Below are 23,256 nucleotides of genomic sequence, written 5' to 3' on the forward strand. Positions count from 1 at the left end.
AGTGCGACTGAGAAACTGGGTCTTCTAGGCCGTGTTCGGGGCCGAACCAGGCCTGGAGCCCTAAGCAGAGGGAACAAGGGACGGACTTCCGGGCAGGGCCGGCGGGAGTGAGGGAAGGGGCGGGGCCTCCAGGACAGTAGCCAATGGCAGGGCTTCTAAGAACCTACGTCACGGGAAGGGGCGGGGATTACTGGACCTTAAAAGGCATGGTCTGGAAGAGGCGTGGCTAGTGAAATAGATTCCCTCAAGGGACGCGGTCTGTGGCTCTATAGAAGGTGTGGTCTGGAGGGGGCGTGGTCATCCCAACAGAGGGCGTGGCTAGTCAAAGTGATTCTCTCAAGGGGCGGGGCCTGCGCGGTCTATTAGGTGTAGCTGGAAGGGGCGTGGCCATCCGAATCGGATTCCCTTAAGGGGTGGGGCCTGCACGGTCCCAAGAAGGGCGTGGCCAGCCAAACTGGAATCCCTCAAGGGGCGGGGCCTGTGGGCCCCTAGATAGAAGGTGTAGCCTGGAAGGGGCGTGGCCAGTCCAACCGGGTTCCCTAAAGTGGCGGGGCCTATGCGTTCTCTAGAAGGTGTCTCCCGGAAGGGGCGTGGCCAGCCAAGCCGGATTCCCTCAAGGGGCGGCGTCGTGCATACTGATAAGGGGCGTGGCCCCACCGCAGGCCCAGGGCGGGCTTGTGTTGGCCCCGCCTCTGCTGCTGCTGCTGTCTCCCCTTCCCTCTGGGTTGGTCGTGGCTGCTGCTTCGGCGGCGGCGGCGGCGGCGGCGGGGGAACCCGATCCGAGTCGACTCTGCTCCCGCTCCAGCCGAAGCCGAACCTGCAACCGGCGCCGGGCCGGGGCCATGGGCTCCCCGCGCTGTCCGGGTCATGAGGACGGAGGCAGAGGCAGCGGGGCATCCGCTGGAGTCGGGTTAGTGTCTCCCTAGGGCCTACCTAGCCCCGTCCCCCCCCTCCCCGGGGAATCCGGGGACACCCCTCGCTAGCTAGCTCCGGGCAGGGTCCGGCCGCGCGACCTTGGGTCGACCCCTGTCTTCTGGATGGAGGGAAGGCAGAGTTTGCAAGCGAAAATCTAGCCAGGTGCACGATTTGCCTTTTTTACTCCATCTCCCTGATGGCGTCACTTTAGGGGTTCCTTTGAGGTTGATTCCAGGAGAGTCGAGAGTCCTGGTCGAGAGCAGAGAAGCCACCTTTTTCCCCCAAAGCAAAAGGTCCTTGTGCTTTATGCCACGTGGAAGACCCCCCCCCCCATCTTTCCTAGGGAACTGTGGGGGCCACTAGGGCCTCGGAGGGGCTTGCTGAGAGCGCAGAGTATGGGGTGGCCCAGAGTTGGCTCTGGCTAAGGCCCTGACCCTCTCTTTCTTTCCTTCCTCGAGCCTTGAGGTGACCAGAGTGAGAGTGCCTTGGGGCAGAAAACCAAAGACTTCGGGCCTGGGTTCCAAGTAGGAGAGAAGAAAGCTGCAATTCTTGCTTTTAAAGCACCAAGAAGAGAGAGTGAGAGGTTAAGAGCTAGTGAGATCGTGGTGTCACGGTGGCTAGGGAGTAGTGGAAGAGGCCCTCTTGCCTTCCTGGGTTAACACTTCTAACCTCCCACTATGAAAAGCCCTTCTTAAGTCTCATGCAATCGTGACTCCTGTTCATGGGGGCTTTCTTTTCTTTCCTTTTCTTTTTTGGTTTTTGGGCCACACTCGTTTGACGCTCAAGGGTTACTCCTGGCTATGCGCTCAGAAATCGCCCCTGGCTTGGGGGGACAACATGGGACGCCAGGGGATCGAACCACTTTCCGTCCTACGCTAGCGCTTGCAAGGCAGACACCTTACCTCTAGCTCCACCTTGCCGGCCCATGGGGGCTTTCTATGAGCAGGCACTGTGCTGAGTAGGTTTGCTTGTGCCTGGAATCGAGGCAAGTGCTCTACCACTGAGCTATATCCTGGGTCCTGTAGTGCTTCATGAATAGTGTGGACCCCACCTGACGATTCTTTGTCATTTACATGTAGGCATAAGCGCAGGCTTAGGCTGCAAAGGGTTAATTATGATCCAGGTGAAACTGGGATCTCAGGTAGTAGAACCCTAGCTCCATGCATCCACATCTAGTAACAGCTTTGGGGTTGTTAGACCTCGCCTATTCTTATCACCCCCGACAGGAGTGTCTCTGGGCCCCTCTGCAGTGACCTGCCAGTGCTGACACTAGCCACGTGGCAATATGCAGCCCTGCAAGGACCTTGGGATCAAGGGGTTCTGAAGTTTAGGGCAAGACTAGGAGGGGCAGTGGAGTCATCAAGCACCCTGGAGACAGCCATAATTATAGCTGGGCATAGCAGAAGGCACATAGAGAAATGTCCAGTTTACTTGGTCCTGGAGCTGAGAAGCATGGTAGGATGCAAGAAGAGGTACAAAGTCTGAAGCCTAAAGCCTCAACCATTTTAAGGATTAATTGTGGAAAAGGGCCTAGGAGTGGTATCTTCAACCCCAGCTACCACCACCATCCTGTGCCCCATATCTGTCCCCTTCCACTGATAAAAGTAGACACCATTCAGATACTCTGGATTGAGAACATAGCATTATGGACTTTGGAAGAAGGAAGACAACATTCCAAGTTAATATGCACAAGAGCAAAAGTTGGGGAGGGAAAAAAAGCAGTTTCTGGGCCCAGTGAGGGGTTCTTGAAAAGGGAGACCAGCAGCATGGGAGGCAGTTGCATGTTTAAGACCGAAAAGCAAGCCTTGGGTCTTAACATCTTTGTGTCCCCTGCACCAGCCTAGTAAGTTTTTTTTCCCCACTAAATGTTTATTGGAGTACTGTTAAGCATCAGACAGAGGCACATGGGAAATGTCAGTGACCAAAATGAGCAAATTCTTTCCCTGCAAGTAGCGAGGAGCAAGTAGCTTTGTACATTCTTTGTTTTCATTACTTTGGCTAAGTACTGAAGGAAACAGGCTGTTAAGGCCTCCTTCACCTTAAAGACATAATCTGGAAGAGTCTCTCACAGGAACTATAGAGCTAGAGTCTGAATGATAACCTAAATGCAAGAGAAAGAAATTACCAGATAGAGCTACCTATTATAAAGGGCCTAGAATGGCTTGGAGGGTAGTGGGTTCCCAGGGCAACCGAGGGATGAATGTGGAAGGCCCAGGTGAGGCTGATAGGTGGGTCAGGGATCTGCTAGTCAAGGTATGGGGTGAAAACTGGACTTCTGAGAGCAGTGGGAAACTGGCAAGCACACCTCTGGCTACTGTGTACAGAACTGGGCAAGGGTTGGGTGGACTTTGGGAGAGGACAAAAGCAGAGTAGGCACCAGGACTGATACCATGGCAGTGGGAGTTGGAGGACAGATGTATTAAGTCCTTGAATGAAGAATCTCGTTACTTTAATGTTTTGAGGGACCACATATATCGGTACACAGGGACTCATATGTGGTGCCAGGTATTAAACAGGGATAAGTTGCATACATCTTAACCCTTGTACTATCTGTCTACCTTGATAAACTCTTTGTAATTTTACCGATAATGGTCAGTTTTAGTTTTGGGGCCACACTATGCCGTGTTCAGGGACTCTGAGATCCCTGACAGTGATGGCTGGTGCAAGGGGTCCAGTCTGAGTTGGCCAGAAGCAAGGCAAACTCCTTAGCCTCTTTATTATCTCTTAGATCTGATTCCCTTTCACCTGGGCTTTGGGAAAGGAGGGAACAGGCTTGGCCTCTTGGACTCAGAGTTCAGGTTCAACTGGATGGAGGGGAAAGTTCATGTCAGCACCTGCCAGCAAAAGGCTTGGCTTTTTTGTTTGTTTGTTTGTTTGTTTGTTTGGTTTTGGGAAATACTCAGCAATGCTTAGAGCATATCAGTGGCTCTGCACTCAGGGATCATTCCTGTGGGATGCCCAGTATAAAACCCAGGTTGGTGCCAGAGCAGTAGTACAGCAGGTAGGGCATTTGCCTTGCATTCGGCCGACCCTACTTCAATTCCCAGCATCCTATATGGTCCTCCAAGCCTGCCAGGAGCGATTTCTGATCACAGAGCCAGGAGTGCTGAGCACTGCTGGATATGATTCAAAACAAACACAAGCAAAAAAAATACCAGGTTGGCCAAGTGACAAAGCAAGCACCTTCCTTACTTGCTCTATTATCTCTCAGCCCTGGGCTTGTCATGCTTGGCTGAGTGCTTCTGTAACAGGCCATTTCATTGACATGGAAGCAGGCCCAGAAAGTTGAGTTAATCCACCTCCCCTTAGAGAACCAAGCAAGTGGTTGCCTGCACTTGTTCACACAATTCTGTCTTCCATGGTCCCTGGTACAGGTCCTTAGAAGTGAGGGATAGTGGGGCCGGAGAGAGCATGGAGGTAAGACTTTTGCCTTGCGTGCAGAAGGTCGGTGGTTCGAATCCCGGCATCTCATATGGTCCCCCGAGGCTGCTGGGAGCAATTTTCTGAGCATAGAGCCAGGAGTGACCCCTGAGTGCTGCCGGGTGTGACCCAGAAACCAAACCAAAAAAAAAATAGAAGTGAGGGGTAGCCAATGCAACACAGTGAAGGGGCAGTCACAGGTGCCTGCTTAGGTACGCGCAGGGTGCAGGTGAAGGAAAAGGTATCAGCTGTGGACTAGGAATAGGGGCCTATTCCACACAAGGAGCTGCTCAAAGAGGTGGGGTTGCAGGGAAAGGAGGTCAGGATGTGTGCTAGCATGAAATGCAATCTTGTTGCTTGGCCCTCCTGGCAGGAGCCAGGGATCTGGCAGGATTCTGGTCAGTTCTGGACAGTCAGGATTCTGGTTTAAGACATGCTTCCAAGACTGCCAGTGGTCAGTGGGGAATCTGTCCTGATTCTATTAGACTGTGTTTGTCCACATGGATTTTGAAGAAGAAAGGCCCGGTCAGCTGCATGCTAACTTGCTCTGTCTTGGGGCCTCATTGGGAGGCTGGTCCCCTCTGTCTTGGGTTCCCCTCCACCTTCCTAATCATAGCTTTTTTTTCTCACAATTGTGGTTCAGGACAGTAATCTTTATTTGCTCTCACCACCAGATCGCTAGGTCACATGCGAGGCACTTACTGGCATTTAGGAAATATCTGTTGACTGAATAACTGAATCAGACCAAAGTCCCCTTCTTTAGAGCTGGCTGAGAGAATTATAGAGGATAGTCTGTTGCTCAAAGGTGTAGGTCTCAAAGGTAGGGTCAGGCTGGTCAGGCTCCTTTTTTTTGGATAGCAAGGACAGACTTGAGAGGTCACTCAGGGTACTAGTCTCATTCCACAAAGAAATTACCCAAGACCCTCAGTTTGTGTGTGTGTGTGTGTGTGTGTGTGAGAGAGAGAGAGAGAGAGAGAGAGAGAGAGAGAGAGAGAGAGAGAGAGAGAGAGAGAGAGAGAGAGAGAGAGAGAGAGAGAAGCAAGATAGGTTTTTTTGGGGGGAGGGGGGTTTGGGTCACACCCGGCAGTGCTCAGGGGTTACTACTGGCTCTATGCTCAGAAATTGCCCCTGGCAGGCACAGGAGAGCATATGGGATGCCTGGACTCGAACCACCATCCTTCTGCATGAAAGGCAAATGCCTTACCTCCATGCTATCTCTCCGGCCCCTGTTTTTTTTTTTTTGGTGCATGGAACTCTACACCTGTCTTTGCTCAAGAATCACTCCTGGAGGTGTTTAGGGACTATATGGGGGATCCATGGACTCAACCCCCAACCCAGTTAATTGCCTGTATGTAAGGCAAGTGCCCTACCTGCTGTATTATCTCTCTGGCCACAAGATAGTTTTTATTGAATGAAATTTGCATAGAAAGATATAAAGGGAGAGAAAGGGAGGAAAATAGGTGTTTGAGAGAACACATGCTTCGAGGATAAGCAGACAAGTTAACTATTCAAAGGAGAACACAGGCGTGGCTTGGAGAGCTAGCTGATCCCCAGTCTTTATGGAAATCTTTAGTCCATGCTGGCTCTGGTGGTTGTGGAGTTCAGATGTGCTGAGCTCCCCAAAGCTGTGACTGTGGCCTGTCCTCTCTCTTGGGAACTTTCTTCAACAAAAGGGCTTTGAGAGAGGTCTGTGGGGCTAAGGGCACTCAGAAGGGGCCTGGCCAGAACAGTGTGGGGGAAGGAATTAGCACTGGTACCTTGGAGACCCTGGGGTGTCCAGCCAGAAGTATGCAAAAGGCCAGTTTGAGGGATCAAAGTAGATACAGATTCTTCGCAGGGAACAACTGGTGAAGGCAAAGAGAAGCTGGAGCAGGAAGTGTCAGAGCAGGAAGTGCCAGACAGCAGCTCTGCAGGCGCCTACCTAAAAGATACTGAACCAGCAGCCCTCGAACTGCTGGGGATCACTGCTGCTATAAGAGGAAGGATGGGGGTGGGAGTGGGGACCGGAAGTGTTCTACAGGATCTGGACGGATGGAACTTTTGGCAGCAGTTTCGGGATGACCGTGTGTTTCCACACAGGGGACTTTGTGCAGCTGCCTGTGCCCATCATCCAGCAGCTCTACCACTGGGACTGTGGCCTGGCCTGCTCCAGGATGGTGCTGCGGTGAGTAGGCAGGCAGGCCTCGGCTCTCCTGCCCTTCACCTGCTCTGCTGGCAGAGATGAGAGACTTGGGTGTGGTTTGTCCCTGCTCGTTCTTGCCTGAAGCTTGGGGGAGTTCTCCTTGCCATCTGGGACTTGACTAGCAAAATGCCACAAGTAGTGGACCAGATTTCTGGGTCTTTCCTCTGGAAGCCAGGAAAGTCATTGCTCAGCATGGGCCATAGAGGGGCCCTGTGACCCAGATGGTGTTGGGGAGAGGGCTTTGTCCTTCTCCTTCAAGACTGGGTTATTGCGAGCCAAATGCTGAGTTGAAGCTCTTAAGATTCATAGGGAACTTGGCAACAGGGTCTGTAGGGATAGTCACCATTATTGGCAGACCAGTTTTTAGAGCGTTTTTGGAATCCTGGTACCAAAAGGATTCTCAGAAATTTCAAAAAACATCTGTGTGGTCTAATTACCTCAACTGAGAGACAAAACTAGTGAAGCCAGATGTAGGGTAATTATTCTCTTAAAGAATGTAGCCCACAGGAGAGACTGTAGGTTTATTTATTCATTGGCTTTGGGACCACACCTGTCAGTGCTCTTTGCACAGTTCTGGCAGTGCTTGGGGCAGTATATGGGTTGCCAGAGATCAAAGCACAGTCAGTTGTGTACAAGGCAAGGCAAAAAGATAATGCTCTTGCATTATCTATTTGGCTCAGAGACAATATGGGTTTAATCATGTTCATAAAAATACCTTCACAACTATACCTGGATTTATGACCATGGCCTAGTAAGTAGATAGTTACCCTGCTTGCTCTGCCCATATCTCACCCTCCATCAAATTATGCCCAGCATGTGGGCAGGTCTACAGCTTCTCATAAAGGATGGAGACTTCTTGGGATGATTGGAGGGAGACTTTGATCTGCTTGCTCTGGAGGGGATGGATACCCACCTCAGTGACATGACCCCCCCCGCCCCCCTGGGCCAGGTACCTGGGCCAGCTGGACGACAGAGAGTTTGAGGGTGCCCTGCAGGAGCTGCAGCTCACCAGGAGCATCTGGACCATTGACCTGGCCTACCTGATGCGCCACTTTGGTGTCAGGCATCGCTTCTGTACTCAGACCCTGGGCGTTGACAAGGGCTACAAAAACCAGGTGAGTAGCTAGCTGTCAGGCCTTTCCCAGGTCAGGGTAGTGGAAGAGGCCCAGACACCTGCATAGGTTTAGGTGTGCAGTGACCAGGGAGCAGTGGATATCGCACGTGACCAGGTCTTGGGAGTGGGACCTTGCAGATGCAGATGACCTTGAGGTCTGGCCTGTTCAAGAAGATCCCAAGAAATGATCTGGGATCTTGCAAGTACCCCCTTCCCAGCATGCTTTTTGTCTGCCTTTGACAGCACTTTAGGGTATGCAGAATGGCTGCTCAGCCCCTTCCCTCAGCCTTCTCTTCCACCCCTCAACCAAGGCATTAGACCTAATGGCCTCTGGTTTATGTAGTCTTTTTTTTTTTTGGTTTTTGGGTCACACCGGCAGTGCTCAGGGATTCCTCCTGGCTCTATGCTCAGAAATCGCTCCTGGCAGGCTCAGGGGACCATATGGGATGCTGGGATTCGAACCACTGTCCCTCTGCATGCAAGGCAAACTGCTACATCTCACTCAGGAAGGACACACACCAATAAGTGTAGTGTTCTCCTGAAAAAGGAATTATTTGCCAAAAAGGCCCAGCTAGCTCAGTCGGTTTGAAACGTAAGTCCCCATGCAATCTGCGTGGTTTCATTCATTTCTACAATATATTTCCGTCATTCGCCATTCCGCGTGCCCACCTTCTCCCCGTGGAATTTTTCCCGAACTCCACGAAGAACCTGTTTGCAGGTGCTGAAGACTGCAAACAAAATTTGGCTCACAGCACAAACGCCTTACTGCCATGCTATCTCTCCGGCCCATGGTTTATGTAGTCTTCTGGCAGGCTTGGGGTACCATATTGAATGCCAGGGATTGAACCCAGGTTGACCAGTGTGCTATCTCTCTGGCCCCAGCCTTTTTGTTTTTCCTTTGTATAGAACCCAGGTTGACTGGTGTGCTATCGCTCTGGCCCCAGCCTTTTTGTTTCTCCTTTGTATAAAGCAAGCTGCAGTAGCCTTGCCAATACACCAGCATACTTTCCCTATCCGTTTAGCTGCTGCCAGTCTTTCCTGCCACAGAGGCAACCTCAGCCCAAGCTTTGAAACTTGGCACTGCAAAGGTACTGCTGGCCTTTTTGGCAAGAAGGTGGTCACACAGTGGCCAGTGCTGTCAACCTCTCCTTTGTACCTACCAGCCTAGTGGAGAAAGCTCAGGGATCTGGTTTGGTCACTGTGACCACAGGCAGGGAAAAGGGCATGAGCATGCCTCTCCTCCTCCTGCCCACTTAAGTTCCTTGCATCAAACAAATTGAGTTTCAAAACAAAAACAAAAACAAAAACAAATTGAGTTTCATGGATCTTGTCTGGCTACTAAGCTGAGGGGTTGAATGGTGACAGAGTGTACAGATGGACTCAGCCACTTATTTTTTTTAATTATCTTTATTTAAACACCATGATTACAAATATGATTGTAGTTGTATGATTACAGTCATGTAAAGAACACCCCCCTTCACCAGTGCAAGATTCCCACCACCAATTTCCCAGATCTCCCTCCTCCCCACCCTACCCACACCTGTACTCGAGACAGGCTTTCTATTTCCCTCATTCATTCACATTGTTATGATAGTTTTCAGTGTAGTTATTTCTCTAACTGCACTCATCACTCTGTGTGGTGAGCTTCATGTCATGAGCTGCACCTACATGGGTAGATGGGGGGAAATAAGGGTTGGGACTGAGACAGAAAAATATTAGAAACGAGCTTTGTAGGGCAGTATCAAGGTCACAATACAAGATGCATATATATACTATATGCATACAATACTATCAATAGGAGATCAAGGAGAAAAAATTTCCAGTGACTGTCCCAACATAAACCAGTGCTAGAACGGCCCACCCTCCTCCCAAAGCGCATTCCCATTAGTGTAGGGAGAGGTAGGGGGAAAGCCTGATGACCCCTATAGAGTCCACCTGGACTAGCGCCCTGGGAAGGCCTGGAGTCCAGGGGAGAAAGAGGGGACGGCTGGGGGCCTGCCAAGCCTCCCAGCACTCCGCAGGCTAGGGAGAAGGCCTCTGGCATGGGGACTCCCCAAACCCCATACCTGGCAAGAGCTGGCCTCGAGAATCAAAGGGGAAATCGGAAGCCAGATATCTGCCCGCCCTCCTCCCCATGCACCTCCCCCCTGGAGTATGGAGGGAGGGGGGAAGCCTGAGGACCCCTAAGAGTCCACCTTAACCCACTTCTGGCCATCTGAGCTGGCACCCAGGGAAGGCCTGGGGACTCAGCCACTTCTTCCTTCATTTACTACAGCAGTAAATGCTTGTGTCCACCAGAACACACAAGCCCAAGTGTGACGAATAGTCCCCAGGAAGCCAGCCTGCCCACCCATCTCCTGTGCCCTTTGTCTGGCTGTATGCCAGCTTGGCACAAACATAACTTTTGGTCTGACTGAGCTGCAAGTGCTAGCCCTGCAGGTTGGGCTCCTCATCTCACCCTCCCAAATCCATCTCATGCTTTTTACTCTGCCCGGAGACAGTGAAGGTGGGCCTTCTCCAGTCTGCTTGTTTCTTCCCAGTCCTTCTACAGGAAGCACTTTGACACAGAGGAGACGAGGGTGAATCAGCTGTTTGCACAAGCCAAGGCCTGCAAGGTGCTGGTAGAGAAATGGTGAGATTTCCTGACTCTTCCTTATCTATATGTACTCCTGTGGGTTCTGGAGGAACCAAGTTGTTGTAGACCTTGACTTGCCCCTGAGCCCCAGTTCTGCCATTCATGAAAGGGGACTCCATGGTTATGTAACCTGCTTTACTGAAAGCCCTGCTTGGGGTAGTCCCAAGATAGACTCTGGGCAGTCTTCAGGCTGCTCCAAGACAGTGGCAAGAGGCAGTGTGCAGGTACCTAGGGAGAGCTGGCAGCCAGAGGACACTGCTGGCATGGGCACTGTCGAGTGAGGGGAGGCAGTTCCTGGATTCCCCCACAGTCTGCTGTGGCCTCCCCTTCTTATGCCCCCATGCAGACAGAGGTGTGGATTCAGTAGTCTGTAGGAAGAAGTGTTTCCAGGCGTCCTGCTAGCTCAGCGTGTTGGACCATTTAGGTCTCCCTTTACTTTGCACACTTTTATTTTTCTCATTAGGAATAAAAATGGCCACATGGTAGGCAGGAAAACAGGGACCGTTTTCAGTTTTCTTTGGTCTTCTGAGCTCATACTGGGCTTGACAGGTGCTGTCCCCATTCCTCAAACTGAGGACAGGGAATTTGGTGAACTGCCCGGGAAGGGGGGTAGAGATGCCTTAGTGTTACTGGGCCTGCTGGTATCTTGGTCATGCTGTGATCTCAGGTAGCTGGTTCTGTGGGACTGGGGGTTTCCAGGGAAATCCTGGTAATCTGCTCTTTCTGGGCAACCCCTTTTGCCTTAGAGCCCTGGGTGAAAAAGAGAAATAGAGCCCTTTTAGGCCAGCATTTTGATCTGGAAACTGGCTCAGACCCAGGCATTGGATGAATTGCTTTCCAGAAGTAGAAGGCAAAGTCTCCAAGAACTCACTAAACAGTCGTGGGGCTGCAGCCTGTCTGGAGTTTCCCCCCACCACCCAGTAAAGGGTTTAATTTGATAGCATGCCCCTGGGCACCCCTACTGTTCTGTGCTTGTCCTTGGGCTGAGCAGAATCCTCCATGGAGCTCAGGGTAGAGAAGAGCCGTGCTTTGAAGCTGTTGTGGCACAGGGTCAGACTAAGGAATCTGCTGGTCAGCTTAGAGGCGGGCCCAGAAGCACAGCTGACCCTTGTTGTGCCCACAGTGCTGTGAGTGTGCAGGACATCCAGGCTCATCTGGCGCAGGGCCACGTGGCCATCGTGCTGGTGAACTCGGGGGTGCTACACTGCGACCTCTGTTCCAGCCCTGTCAAGTACTGCTGCTTCGCCCCCAGTGGCCACCACTGCTTCTGTCGTACCCCTGACTACCAGGGCCACTTCATCGTGCTGCGCGGCTACAATCGGGCCACCGGCTGCATCTTCTACAACAACCCAGCCTACGCTGACCGTGAGTGGGGTGTCTGCATTCCCTGTCAGCCTGCTATAACAGCCTGTCCTCAGAACCCCTCTCTTGTTCTGCTCCTCTGGGGCTCTTACTATCCACATGCCTCTCTTGTCAGCCACCAGACCTGCTGTGTCCCTTGCTCCTTCCAACCCATGGGCAGGCCCCAGCTCCCTCTCATTCTGCCAACTCTCACTGCTTAGCCCTACTGTACCAGCTGTTGCTCCAGGCTGCAGTTTCCTCCCCAGACCCATCCAGCCCTCCCAGGATAGCTACACTGTCTGAGGGAAGTTCGCCCAGCTGTGACCCGAGCCTCTGCTCCAGCCCCATCCAGGACTCTCAGTACCAAATGGATGAGGAGGGACTATCACAGACTCTCTTGGGTGGCTCAGAGCATGTTCTTCTCCACCCTGACCTGCCTTTCTCCATCCACATTAAACTGTGTGGAGGGGACTGAGAATAGTGCTTTTAGTCTGCCATGGAAGGGAGGGCTATGTGGAAAACCTGAGTAGCCAGAGATGGTCAGGCAGATAGGGCTGAGCTAGTCCCTGCTTCCAGGAATGGGCTGTGGGTCTGCCTAGCACATGCTGACCTTGCTCTGTCCTGCCCCTAGCAGGAATGTGTAGCACCAGCATCAGCAACTTTGAGGAGGCCAGAACCAGCTATGGCACAGATGAAGACATCCTCTTTGTCTACTTGGACAGCTGACCCCGGATGCCTGGTTTGCCCGTGTCCCTGCTACTCTTCACTGGTTCTACCCAGAAGGCTATGCCAGGCCCTGAGCTGCTGGGCTTGGATGAGGTGCTGTGGCCTTGGCCTGTGTGACCCTGCTATGGGGAGCGACGTGTGCACACCTCTATCACCGCTCGCCCGGTACATACCCTCGAGTTGCTACAGGCATCCCGGAGTGCCTGAGCAGTGGCTCCTCCGAGCCCAGGTCCAGAAGCAGTCAGTGTCTCGGGCTCCTGGGTCAGGGAGAGACCTGAGCCCTTCTCTCGACAGATCCAGGACTGAGTCCAACGGTGCCCTGCTTTGGGACACTAGCTGCATGCTTGAAGACAGTAGCTGGCCCTAGACCCCACCCCTGAGGCTGCTTCAGACCTTGCCAGAAGCAGTCTAGATCCCTCTCCTGGAAGTGCTGCAGACCCCATGCCCTTTCATGGGTGCCATCACCTTCCCAGCTCCCAGTGGGCCCCCTTTTCTGGGGCTGGTTGCAGGGCCTGGGCTCGAGGGAAGGCGCTAGACGTCTGCAGAAGTGACTCTGAGACACCCTGCTCCATAGCCCTCCAGGTACTCTTTAGGGTCATTGGTGGGGGGGGTGCCTGGCTGGTGTCTGGTAGAGCTGTGAGTACCTGACTAAGGGCCAGGAAGAGTTTCCCCAAAGGTCTCCTGTCTCACCCCTTTGTGAGGCTGCCTGATAGTTGCCCATGTCCTGTTGGAACAGAGTTGGGAACAGAGAGTCTGGTGGATTAGAGTGCCAGGGTCCTGGTACTTGCATTCTTGAAGCAGTGGCAGAGCAGCCTAGGATTCCCGTCTTGGTGCTTGCTCTCAGCAAAGCCCTTGGCTCCAAGCTCCCTGGAGCTCTTCCTCCCCCTTTTGCTTTTTCCAAAGGCACAAGGCTATTTCTTTGAGATTGTGTTTTTGCTTTTGCAGAAGGGGAGGAGCACCCTTCAGCCAGACAATAATAGTGCGCTTGCAGGTACTGTGGAGCAGGCACCTAAGAGGGCTGGATGAGCCAGGGCCAGGTCTCCTGAAGAGAATGGCTGCCACCCCTCAGGGACTGGGGGACTGAGGCCAGGACAGACATGGTTCAGTCAACTGGGAGTTAGCTAAAGACAGTGGTGGAGGGACTGGGATCGATGTCTGCCTGAATAGTAAGGGAAGCATTGAAGGGGCTGCCTCTGAGGCTACCAACCCAGTAGCCATTGCCTCTTCCCATGCAGTTTGGTCTCCCAGTGCCCAGGGCACGACACCGTGGTAGCTGCTACCATCCCCAGACTACAGTCCATGCCCTGAGCTTGTTTTCCTTGGCTGCTAGGGCATCAGACCATACCCCCACTATGTTCACTAGTTCCCTTACACTGTGTGCAGCTGGGGCCCCAGGGACGGTGCTTTGAGCTGGACAGCTGCCCTGGATTACATCTCTTGCCTTAATGCTGGGCAATCTCAGGATCCAAGCAGGCTCCCATTCTACACTCAGAAGCACCCTGTAGGCCCACTATAGGTGTGGGCACCTTCAGGGCAAAACTGTTGTGTTGAGGGAGAGGAGGTGACGTTTTTCAGTCATCTGAATGGTGATGACGGACCCTGGGACACACTCTCTCCCAGCTGGGAGTATGTCTTCTTAGGGTGCCTATGTGGAAGGTGAAGGAGCAGCCTGTCCCAGAGATGGGCCCTGGGGTCCTAAGGCAGGAGTCACATAACTCTGTTGTGTAACCAGTCATGAAAGCCTGAATATCAGGAACTATGTCCTGCCTCCCCACTCCACCCCCGTACATGGCTCTCCTGACCCACAGTCCCTGAAGCCACACTGGACAGTTGGCTTGGTTCACCCCCATCTCAGGGGAACAAAAGGGATCTTTTGCATTGCAGAGATTTTATACATAAATATATTTTGTTTGTTAACAAGCCATTCTCAATAAACATTACTGCAAAATGATGGCAGCCCTTCACTCGTGTTTGGTAATTCTTGACTCCTCTCCAAGTTCTCATGAGTATTTAGGAAGCTGGGCCCTTGCCTTGCCACCCCAGGATTTCACTGGGACTGGAACTCATTTTCTGCTTTCACACCTGCTACCTGGGTCTCCTGTTCAGGCTGATGCCTGCACTGAAGTGGGAGGGCATGAAGGACATGGTTTCTGGTGCAGGCACAGAGGTGTTGATGAGGGAGACCATCAGATCACATGCGGAACTAGAATGGGGAGTCCCATGGATAAGACTCCAGCCCTCCACCCCAATCAGCTACCCCTCTTACCTGCCTAGTGTTGGGCTGTTCAGTTCTACTTCTGGGGAGCACTGTATCTATAGTATATAAGTAACCAAGTCTACAAGCCCGTCATTACAAAAGGGGAGGAAGGGGCTCAGAGCTAGTGAAGAATTATCTGGCAGCCTCAGGTCTCCCCAGCTCCTTCAGGGGTGGAGGGTCACTGTCTCCCTGACCCTTGCCCTGCTCTCAGCCCTCTCCCTAGACCCCACTTTGCAAGGAGAAAGATGGAAGAGTTCTCAATGAGATCAATTCTGGCTCTACTAATATGCACATTCAGGGCACACATGAGGGGTGCCAAGCTTGAGTGCCAAATAAATGTTCCACATATATGGCTCACAGTATGTGGACTCTGGCAATGAGTTCACCATTCTTTCCTGGGCTGCCATAAGAGAAGAGATCCCACCATGACTGAGTGAATGTCAGCACCGATGCCTATGGGTCAGAATAGGCCTTGGTTGGTGTAAGGCTTCTGAGCTGGGGAGAGCAGGAAGGGTGAGAATGGTGGGGTGTTGAGTCTGCAGTGGTGGCTGGGAGCACAGATGAGACTGACTGTGGACTTAGTGGGGGGCATGGGGAGCATTGGAAGATAAAGACACTGGTCAGAGCATAGGTTGGGGTGCATCTGGGCTGGTGCCTTTGGGCCTGCTGTTGGCCAGGGCCACAATTACTACCTCGAGATTGCACTGATGCTGGAATATTGACTTCTCTGTTTTTGGTTTGGTTTTTGGTTTTTGGGTCACATCCAGAAGTGCTCAGCTAAGGGGTTACTTGTGGCTCTGTGCTCAGAAATCATCCCTGGCAGGCTCAAGGGACCATATGGGATGCCGGGATTCAAACCACAGTCCATTCTGTATTGGTTGTGTGCAAGGCTAATGCCTTACGCTGTGCTATTGCTCCAGCCCCAACTTCTCTGTTGGGGTGCAGAGGCAGGTCAGGAAAGGTGGGGAGGCTGGGGAACTCACCCAGGAGGAAGGCATCTCATTCAGAAGTGAGTCAGATTGCGGCACATAGGACTGCACAGGGCGCGAGCAACAGCCACGGATCACTGACTGTCATGTTTTGCAACCCTGAACGGAGGTCGATCTCCTCTAGAAATCATTTGCCAGCATGCCCCAAGGCTTACTTTCAAAATGCCCAATTGCGAGGCTGGATAACAGGGTGTCCTGTCAGGTCAGCAGACTATGTGCATAGCACCTCTGGGAAGTTCTGGATATGCAAAAAAGGCTTTGAGAATCTGGCTCCCAAGGGTTAAATTCCTAAATGCCTTGGCCATGGATTTTGTAATGCTGGTGTTTCATGAAATACACTGACACCTCGTTGACCACTAATGCAGTCCTGGGAGAGGGCCTAGAGGCCAATGTCATCACTCAATGAGCTCTAAATACAGACCAGAACTACTGGTACTTTTTGTACTCTCGGTCCCAGTCACATTCAGAAGTGACCCCCTTGGACACTGGTGGTGGTGGTGGTGGTGGTGGTGGTTTGCAAGAGTGGTGATTGAGAGGGAGTCCAAGCCCAAGAAGAAATGAACTTTTGAGTTCTGGAAGGCTGCCCTGGTTCCAGGATCCTGCCTATGGGAGGAAGTCTGACCTGGGGCTGGAGAGGTAACACAGCAGGATGGGTGCTTGCCTTGCATGGAGCCAACCTGGGTTGTGCTCCAGCATGCCATATGGTCCCCTGAACCCATCAGGAGTGAGCCCTGGAGAGCAGAGCCAGAAGTGATGGGAGCCAGAGCGATTGCATAGTGAGGAGGGTGTTTGCCTTGCATGTGGTCAATCCGTGTTTGATCCCTGGCATCTTATATGGTCCCCCCCCCCCCCCCGAGTCTGCCAGAAGTGTTTTCTGCACAGAGCCAGGAGTAACCTTTGAGCACTGCCAGGTGTGTCCCAGAAATGAAAAACAAAACAAAAAGGGAAGTGAGCCCTGAGCATCACTGGGTGAATTCAGGCCTCCTTGGAGAATGAAATATGCTGAACCTTTTCTTCTTGGCCAACTTGCCAACAGGCTGAGCTCATCACATTGTTTGGGGCGCACATCATGGATGCCCCTTGTAACTCCAGAGCAGAATTGAGAATTTCAGCAAGATACTAAAATGTCCTGCCTAGGGGCCGGAGAGATAGCATGGAGGTAAGGCGTTTGCCTCTCATGCAAAAGGTCATCGGTTCGAATCCCGGCGTCCCATATGGTCCCCCGTGCTCGCCAGGAGCGACTTCTGAGCATGGAGCCAGGAGTAACTCCTGAGCACTGCCGGGTGAGACCCAAAAACCAAAAAAAAAAAAAAAAAAAAAAAAATGTCCTGCCTAGTGGCTGATCCCTGGGGCTAGGGGCTGAAGGCATGGGCATGAATGTCCATGGAGACACCTACCTCCAATTCACATTTATTGTGCCAGCATTGAAATAATATATCACCCTTTCAGCTTCTAAGGGCCAGGGACTTCCTTCAGTTAAGGAGACCTGTATGCACTTGTCTGGGTGCTAATAGGACAGATTCTTGCCATGTGCCTTTTATGGGAAGGGCAGGAATTACCATGAGTTCTCTCTTTAAAACTTTCTCTGTGTAGATTATGGCCTGAAAACCAATAGCCTCTGAGATCCTGACAGTGGGTTTTCAGACCTCCACCTGCAGGATGCCCAATTAACCATGATCAAATTCAATCTTGGATCATGTATGTAGATGCACATTGTGTCCCTCTTTATCAAAAAATAAATAAAAAGGAGGCTAACCTGCCTCTTGAAATTCTTGGATACAAGATCAGTGTCTCCTTCTAAGGGCATATTTCTGGCTTCTTCCCATCAGCTACCCTTTGAACATGAACTAGCACATCTGGGTGAAGCCCAGACCAGCTGGTGCAGCTGAGTGTTCCAGTCTACATGTGGCCTACATCACCTGGAAGTCCCAACCACCTGGAGGCTAGGGGAAACTTGTTTTTGTTTGTTTTGTTTGGGGCTCCACCCAACAGTACTCAGGCTCAGGGGACCATATGGGGTGTTAGGGATCAAACCCGAGTCGACCATGTACAAGGTAAGCACCTTACCTCCTCCTATACAATCACTCCAGCTCCAGTATCCATTTCTCTTACAGAGAAGTTCCCTTCATCTGGTAGAAGCAGATCAAGTGTATTAACCCCTGACCCCTCTTGGTGCCATGGAGATGCCTTACCGTTGTGGACATTTTTTTCAGGTTATGGCATCTAGTCCAGTCTAGTCAGCCAGCTCAGGCACACATTACACTGAAGCAAGTCTGTATGATGCTTCTGGTTTAATGGACATCTAACAATGATGTACTTGTTAATCATAAACAAGTGGCCTTTGGCAGCCTCAGCATTCAAGGTGCCCTCTACCATTCATGGATGTCTGGAACCCTTCCACACTAATATGTCTCAAAATAATTCATGTGGTTGAGTAGATAGCTCCAAGGGCTTATGCAGAGGCCAGAGCAATATCGCAGTGGGTAGGGAACTTACTTTGCACAGCACTGACTTTATTTGATTCCCCAGGGCCTCATATGGTCCACTGAACACTACCAGGAGAGATTCCTGAGTGCAGAGCCAGGAGGAGTAAACCCTGAACATTTCTGGGTGTGGCCCAACATAAAAAAGAATTAGCCTGACCTCTCTTGGTTACTGCTGCCTTTTTCAAGGACAAAACTGATGCATCCCAAGAGTCATATCTACTAGGTAGTAGAACAGCTGAAAAGAAGCCTAAAGAGCTTTGGTGCCTTTTTGTTGTTGTTATTGGGGGTAAATCTGGCTGTGCCCAGGGATCACTCCTGCCAGTGCCCAGGGACTATATATAGTGCCCCTATCAAACCCATATCAGTGTGTGAAAAGCAAGTACCTCTGCATTTTCTCTTTAGCCCTCAATGCTGTTTTGTTGTTGTTTGTTTGTTTTTTCTTTTTGTGGGTCACACCCGGTGGCGCTCAGAAATTGCTCCTGGCAGGCACAGGGGACCATATAGGATGCTGGAATTCTAACCACCGTCCATCCTGGATCGGCTGCATACAAGGCAAATGTCCTACTGCTGAGCTATCTCTCCGGCCCTGTAAGTAGGTATTTTTGGAGGATGTCTTATTTTAGGGGAAACAGTAGTCCCTGGGACCTTCCTTATGGACAAAGGTGCCCAGAGAAACTCTTCAGACATTTGTAAGCTCCTTAAATGTCACTGATTTCAGTTTGCCTTCTTCCTAAGCATTTGACTTCGACTAAAATCTTATCCTTATTCTTATTAACATGACCAGTCATCTATTAGAAACACAAGAGATTGTCCCCACTCTGTCAGAATAACAGAACATCCCAACTTCCACTCTTCTGGACCTCACTATTATTCTGTGGGAAAGAGGAATGCTATTGAACCAGTGGCAGACAGAGTACATTGAACTGACTAGCTTCAGGTTGCCCTTCCAAATCCAAGGCAAATTTAAACCAAATCCAAACCCAAGATTCAGTCATTCATATTTAACTAGGAAGCCAAGGTTGACCGGCTGGCCAGGTCATACTGAAGGTTCTATCAAACTATGTCTTCAAATGATGGGCCCCATGTGGGGGAATGCAGGATTTGTGAACAATAGTTTCTATCTATAGAGGGGTACCATGGATGATTGATTATACTTGTATAAAAGTCAGGATTGACTTGCCCACTTCTAAATTATCCTGCATCTTCACACCCATCACATGATCAATGAATTTAAGCAAATACTATTAATAGATCATGTAGCACATAGAACCCTTGTGGGGCTCTCCTGGCAACCTGGATAGGCCTAGTTACTCAAGGATAGCTTCTTGGGCCAGTGTCTGGTTTGCTATTTCTGTGAATTCTGTATAGTTACACCGAGGTTGGTAATCATATGGTTAGGAAATACATTTGTTTCTCACCTGAACTCAAGTAATCAGTGTATAGTGGTGGTCTGATTAGGGCAGCATCAACTCACTGGCCAGGTATGCTTTAGATGAAAGATTTGGCTCTATCGATCCTTTCTTGATCTGGAGGCTAGCTCTAGCCGGGATGGGGTTTGGGGAGACCCATGTGGAAGGCCTTCTCCCTAACTTGGGTGCGCTGGGAGCCTTGATAGGCCCCCAGCCGTCCCCTCTTCTGCCCCCAGCCTCCAGGCCTTCTGGGGTGGCAGCCCAGGTGGCCAGACAAGGTGGGTGTCGAGGGTCCCTCCTGGATGGGGTCCCAAGCTTTCCCCGCCCTTCCCTCAACTCTAGGGAGGGAAGGGCACAGGGTGTAGGGTGGGCAGATCCTGGCTTCCAGCTCTCCCTCGATCCTCTCTTGAGCTGGAGGCTAGCTCTAGCCAGCATGGGGTTGGGGGAGACCCCATGTGGAAGGCCTTCTCCCTAACTTGGGTGCGCTGGGAGCCTTGATAAGCCCCCAGCCATCCCCTCTTCTGCCCCCGGCCTCCAGGCCTTCCTGGGGTGGCAGCCCAGGCGGCCAGAAATGGTGGGTCCTAACTTGGGGTGTGCTGAGATTTTCTCGGTTGTACTGTTTGTCACTGTCAATTTCTGACCAGTCTATATGTGGAAAAGTGTGCGGGGGCAGTAGCATGTATTACGAGTATTCCCTATACTTATGTTTTGTGTATCTAGAATGTCCATTTTGTATTCTGCCCTTTCCCACCCCCCTACAAAGCTCATTTTTACTCCTTAACTCTCTCACCCCCCCCCAAACATCACTAACCCACATTACTCTTTTTAACTTCAGTACTGCACAATCTAATCACAGACCAAAGCCTTGCATTGTGTGTAACAACCCCCAACTATTTCAAAAGACATAAAATGGACACGAATTTCTTTTGAATATTTTATGTGTTGTTTCTCTGACAGCTATAAGTCTTGCTAAATATTCTCTTATACAGTGGCGATTCTAACCACTTTTTATCTTCTCTTTGTGAGCTGTTCAATAAGGAATTTTGGTGAAAGAGTCCCCCAGTTTAATGCTGTTTTTTTTTTTTTTTTTTTTTTGTGGTTTTTTTGGGTCACACCCGGCAGTGCTCAGGGGTTACTCCTGGCTCCATGCTCAGAAATTGCTCCCGGCAGGCACGGGGGACCATATGGGACGCCGGGATTCGAACCGATGACCTTCTGCATGAAAGGCAAACGCCTTACCTCCATGCTATCTCTCCGGCCCCCAGTTTAATGCTGTTGATTGAACCATGTCATGGGGATTGTTGGACTTGTTCTTATGGCCCCCATATGCGCCAATAACGCCACGTGGCATTGTTCCTTTTTTGCATAGGCACATTAAAATGGGAAAATACTATACATACAAATAAGATCTTATCTTATTTGATTGGAACACACAAATCTTTTTTTTAATTTTTTTTAAATTTTTTTATTTTGAATTATGAGAACAAAAGATGCAAAGAAAGAGGACAAGGTAAAGTTACAGTGGAAGGACAATCACCCATAACATAATTCTCAGAAGAAGTCCCCTTGCTGATATCTTAACTTTGAACTTTCAGCCAAAGAACGTTAAGATAAAATAAAACAGAATCCGGGGCCGGGCGGTGGCGCTGGAGGTAAGGTGCCTGCCTTACCTGCGCTAGCCTAGGAGACGGACCGCGGTTCGATCCCCCGGCGTCCCATATGGTCCCCCAAGCCAGGAGCGACTTCTGAGCGCATAGCCAGGAGTAACCCCTGAGCGTTACCGGGTGTGGCCCAAAAACCAAAAAAAAAAAAAAAAAAAATAAAACAGAATCCATGTGCGATTATTTTGTCCCTCGAGTCCCCAGATTGTAGCACATTATAATATTTCTTAACAGCACACAAGGCAATCTAAAGCCATCAAACTTACGTAACTCCTTTAACATTAGAGGCATAGTATTTTTTACATTTCCATGTACATGAATATTAGCTTAAGTTAACCTCAACTTTTAAGTGGGTGTGTTTTAAGGATTAGAGTCAAAAAAGCACAGTAAAAACAGTGTTAGAGTGGCAATTGTTGTTTGCATAGGCCCACCAAAATATGAGGGGCATGGAAAGGAATAACCTTGGCCTAAATACAAAGAGATCCTACCCCTGAAGTTTCCTGGCATAAGACCAGCTCTAGGCTTCAGGCAAGTTATCGTCCGATCCAAGACATTGTCCGTAGTGCCAACACACTTGAACACACAAATCTTGTAGTGCAAAGGGACCTTACATCCTGAACATTGACATACAACCTGGCACAGGCCTCAGAAGAATGGGCATTTTCCATTCACCCCTGAACCAGGGAAGCCATCCACAAAACATCCAAGTTTGTCTATAACATCACCTGGAAGCAATCCTCTACCACGGAAGACCCTACCACTGCTCAGACATCGACCTGCTCAAAAGAGACTTCCCTTAACACTGAGAAGACTTAACAACAACAACAACAACGACCTGCTTACAGGACAGGGCTCTCTGCATTGCCCTTTAATTGTGAGGTGAAACTAGAGGACGGTCCACATCCTGACTTCAATGTAGGATATGCAGATTCCAAGATCTTTAATGCAGAAACATGATACCAACAACAGAGACTATGTGAAAAATAAAAGTGTGTTGGCACTACAGACAATGTCTTGGATTGGATGATCTAGCTTGCCTTGAGCCTAGAGTTGGTCTTTTTTGTTTGTTTGTTTTTGGGCCACACCCAGCGGTGCTCAGGGGTTACTCCTGGCTGTCTGCTCAGAAATAGCTCCTGGCAGGCACGGGGGGACCATATAGGACACCAGGATTTGAACCAACCACCTTAGGTCCTGGATCGGCTGCTTGCAAGGCAAACGCCTCTGTGCTATCTCTCCGGGCCCTAGAGTTGGTCTTATGCCAGGAAACTTCAGGGGTAGGGTCTCTTTGTATTTAGGCCAAGGTTATTCCTTTCCATGCCCCTCATATTTTGGTGGGCCTATGCAAACAACAATTGCCACTCTAACACTGTTTTTACTGTGCTCCTTTGACTCTAATCCTTAAAAAAAATCCACTTAAACTTTTGAGGTTAACTTAAACTGATATGCATGTACATGGAAATGTAAAACAAATACTATGCCTCTAATGTCTAAGGAGTTACATAAGTTTTACGGCTTTAAATTCCCTTGTCTGCTGCTAAGAAATATTATAATGTATTACAATCTGGGGACTTGAGGGACAAAGTAATTGTACATGAATTCTGTTTTATTTATCTTTTTTTTTTTTTTTTTTTTTTTTTTTGGTATTTGGTTTTTGGGTCACACCCGGTGACGCTCAGGGGTTACTCCTGGCTATGCACTCAGAAGTCACTCCTGGCTTGGGGGACCATATGGGACGCCAGGGGATCGAACCATGGTCCATCGTAGGCTAGCATTGGCAAGGCAGACACCTTACCTCTAGCGCCACCACCCGGCCCCTGTTTTATTTATCTTAATGTTCTTTGGCTGAAAGTTTGAAGTTAAGTTATCAGCAAGGGGACTTCTTCTGAGAATTATGTTACAGGTGATTGTCCTTTCACTGTAACTTTACCTTGTCCTCTTTCTTTGCATCTTTGTTCTCATAATTAAAAAAAAAAAGACTTGCCTATAGTTTATCCTCCTGAGGCCTATGTGAAAATTGTGTTATATCCTGACATACCTAAATTAAAGACCCAGTCCAAGAAAGGTCAGTATTTGAGAAAGTCATTTGGCTTCCTAAAGTATACCTGGAAGGTTGATGGGATT

The 23,256-nt window shown here is 50.3% G+C and overlaps 1 protein-coding gene across 2 annotated transcripts; it reads left to right on the plus strand.

Moving 5' to 3' along the window:
* Nucleotides 1-688: 688 nt before the first annotated feature.
* On the plus strand, nt 689-14,297 carry GUCD1 (guanylyl cyclase domain containing 1). Of its 2 annotated transcripts, none has more exons than XM_049790737.1 (6): nt 689-910; nt 6,415-6,499; nt 7,467-7,632; nt 10,172-10,263; nt 11,390-11,631; nt 12,239-14,297. In XM_049790737.1, the coding sequence occupies exons 1-6, from the start codon at nt 868-870 to the stop codon at nt 12,331-12,333; spliced, it is 723 nt and encodes a 240-aa protein (XP_049646694.1). In that variant the 5' UTR covers nt 689-867; the 3' UTR covers nt 12,334-14,297. The 2 variants fall into 2 exon arrangements, with proteins under 2 accessions (XP_049646694.1, XP_049646695.1); XM_049790738.1 differs by having other exon boundaries at nt 12,242-14,297.
* Nucleotides 14,298-23,256: the final 8,959 nt, after the last annotated feature.

This window comes from Suncus etruscus, chromosome 17, assembly GCF_024139225.1.
Source record: "Suncus etruscus isolate mSunEtr1 chromosome 17, mSunEtr1.pri.cur, whole genome shotgun sequence".
In the NCBI taxonomy this organism is placed as follows: Eukaryota; Metazoa; Chordata; class Mammalia; order Eulipotyphla; family Soricidae; genus Suncus; species Suncus etruscus.

Excerpts from the sequence above, each read along its gene's own strand:
- GUCD1 (XM_049790737.1), top strand. The coding sequence starts at position 868 with ATGAGGACGGAGGCAGAGGCAGCGGGGCATCCGCTGGAGTCGG. Across the intron at positions 911-6,414 it reads GGGGCATCCGCTGGAGTCGG|GGGACTTTGTGCAGCTGCCT; the intron begins GTTAGTGTCTCC and ends GTTTCCACACAG. Across the intron at positions 6,500-7,466 it reads TGCTCCAGGATGGTGCTGCG|GTACCTGGGCCAGCTGGACG; the intron begins GTGAGTAGGCAG and ends CCCCTGGGCCAG.